Source organism: Budorcas taxicolor, chromosome X, assembly GCF_023091745.1.
Source record: "Budorcas taxicolor isolate Tak-1 chromosome X, Takin1.1, whole genome shotgun sequence".
Taxonomy (NCBI): domain Eukaryota; kingdom Metazoa; phylum Chordata; class Mammalia; order Artiodactyla; family Bovidae; genus Budorcas; species Budorcas taxicolor.
In genome coordinates, this window is record NC_068935.1 from 63,285,319 (window position 1) to 63,287,375 (window position 2,057).

The following is a 2,057-nucleotide window of genomic DNA, read 5'->3' on the forward strand; positions in this document are numbered from 1 at the left end:
AAGTAGGACTGGACATGAGGAACAATTACCCACATGGTTCCTGCCCTCCAAGATCTGCCACTCCCACTGAGAAGTGCTCTCTGGTGACTCTGAGGGCCCCTTTCGGGCAGGAGATAGGGTCATCACCTAGGAATCATCAGGGGGTGGTAGGAGCCATGAACTAAGGAGGGCAGGCAAAGTTGGCAATAATGGATGCTCATGGGGACTTTGGGGGGGTTCAGTGAGGAATGCTTTGTGGGGTGGTTAAACTGTCAGCAAGTGTATTGTTGACTGAACCTAAAGGCTACAGGCAGGCACTCATTGTGGTGGTTGAGTTGGCCAATGAAGGGTCATCAAAGACCTAGATCCTTTCCCTCCTCACCCTTCTAACAGCGCATGAGTGTTCCTAGGCTTGGTGGTGGGATGAATCACTCCTTCCTACGAAGTAATAGCTTGAAACCATGGTATTAAAATAATTTGCTTTATTTTAGTCTTTTGGCCAAACATTCACTAACACCCCAGAGCCACCCCATCTAAGAAAGCATTAGGGTTTGTTCCATCTCTGACCACAGGAAAGGGCACGGTAAGGTCCAGGCACCTGAAGAACCTCAGAACAGCCCTCAGGAGGAGGCACAGAGCTGCAAGGGGTGCAGTGAGATGACCAAACGGGCTCTTGCATGTGGACCTCCGTTCCCTGTCCCCCTGCATGGGACCACCACCTGGTCTGGTCATGTCTCTCCAGGAGTCTCTTGAGGGCACCCTTGACTTCCTTATTCCTCTGACTATAGGTCATAAGGTAGAGCATGGGAGTGACGTTGGTGTAGATTAAGGACATAGTTTTGTCCTGTTCTGGGGTGTAGCATGATCTGGGGCAAATGTAGATGAATATTGCACAGCCGTAGTGCAGAAGGGAGACCAGCCCAGCACAGGTGGCGAAGGCTTTGCTCCTGCCCTCAGCTGAGTGGATTCTGAGGATGGCAGTGATAATGAACCCATAGAAGAGCAGGATCAGCAGGAAGGGTATCAACAGGATGAGCAGGCAAACAAGGAAGACTGCAATCTCATTGGCCTGTGTGTCTGAGCAGGCCAGGAATAGCACAGCAGAGATGTCACAGAAGAAATGATTGATCTTGTGGGACTGACTAAAGGGCAGGAGGAATATGAGTGTGGTGAGGGTGAGTGAGAGTGCAAAGCTGCTGATGCATGCTGGAGCCAGCATCTGCACACACACAGTCCTGGTGACAATGAGTGTGTAGTGAAAGGGCTTGCAGATGGCCACAAATTGGTCATAGGCCATTACGGCCAGGAGGAAACACTGCTCCACCCAGTGAAATGAAGAGATGCATTTGCAGGGCACAGCCCAGGAAGGGCATCCACTGGCTCCCGGACATGAAATTGGCCAGCATGTTGGGGACGATGACCAATATATAGCAGATTTCAATGGTGGACAGGTTGTGGAGGAAGAAATATGTGGGAGTCTGGAGGTATGAGTCAAAGAGGGTGATGAGCACAATAGTTATGTGTCCTGCTAGGGTGACAAGATGCATGATTAGAAAGAGTCCAAAAATGAAGATTTGTAGGTCAGCCAGGTCCCCAAAGCCCAAGATAATAAACTCAGAGCTTAAGGTGAGGTTTCTCTGCAGTAGGACCATCCTATATTCTCATTTATAGAGCTCCTGGGCTGGAAAAGTCAGCTTTCTAGCAATCCACGAAGTCGTGGGAGCCCCTGGAGTCCTTTGCATAGATGGCCGTTGTCCTCATTCTATGAGCTTTTGGACTTCTGCCTTCTGTTCACTGAGAGCAAAGGCATGCTCACTCTGATGTGACATCGCTTTGCCTGTTATTACAGAAATGAACCAAGATGAGTAAAATCTATGTATGAAGTAGTTTTTAATAGACCCTATTGATAGTCCTCATTCTGGCTACATTTTGAAGGGTTGTCTCATTGGAGGGATTGGGAACTGAGGTTGTTACTTTAAAGTGAAAGTGGCTCAGTTGTGTCCAACTCTTTGTGACCCCATGGACTGCACAGTCCATGGAATTCTCCAGGCCAGAATACTGGAGTGGGTAGCCTTTCT

At 49.0% G+C, this 2,057-nt stretch overlaps 1 protein-coding gene across 1 annotated transcript; it reads right to left on the reverse strand.

Annotated features, from left to right (window-relative positions):
- Positions 1-523: 523 nt before the first annotated feature.
- Positions 524-1,631, reverse strand: LOC128069475 (olfactory receptor 10V1-like). The gene is given in 2 exon segments (XM_052662661.1): positions 524-1,295; positions 1,297-1,631. Coding segments are annotated over 2 exon segments (1,107 nt in total).
- Between the last annotated feature and the right edge of the window lie 426 nt (positions 1,632-2,057).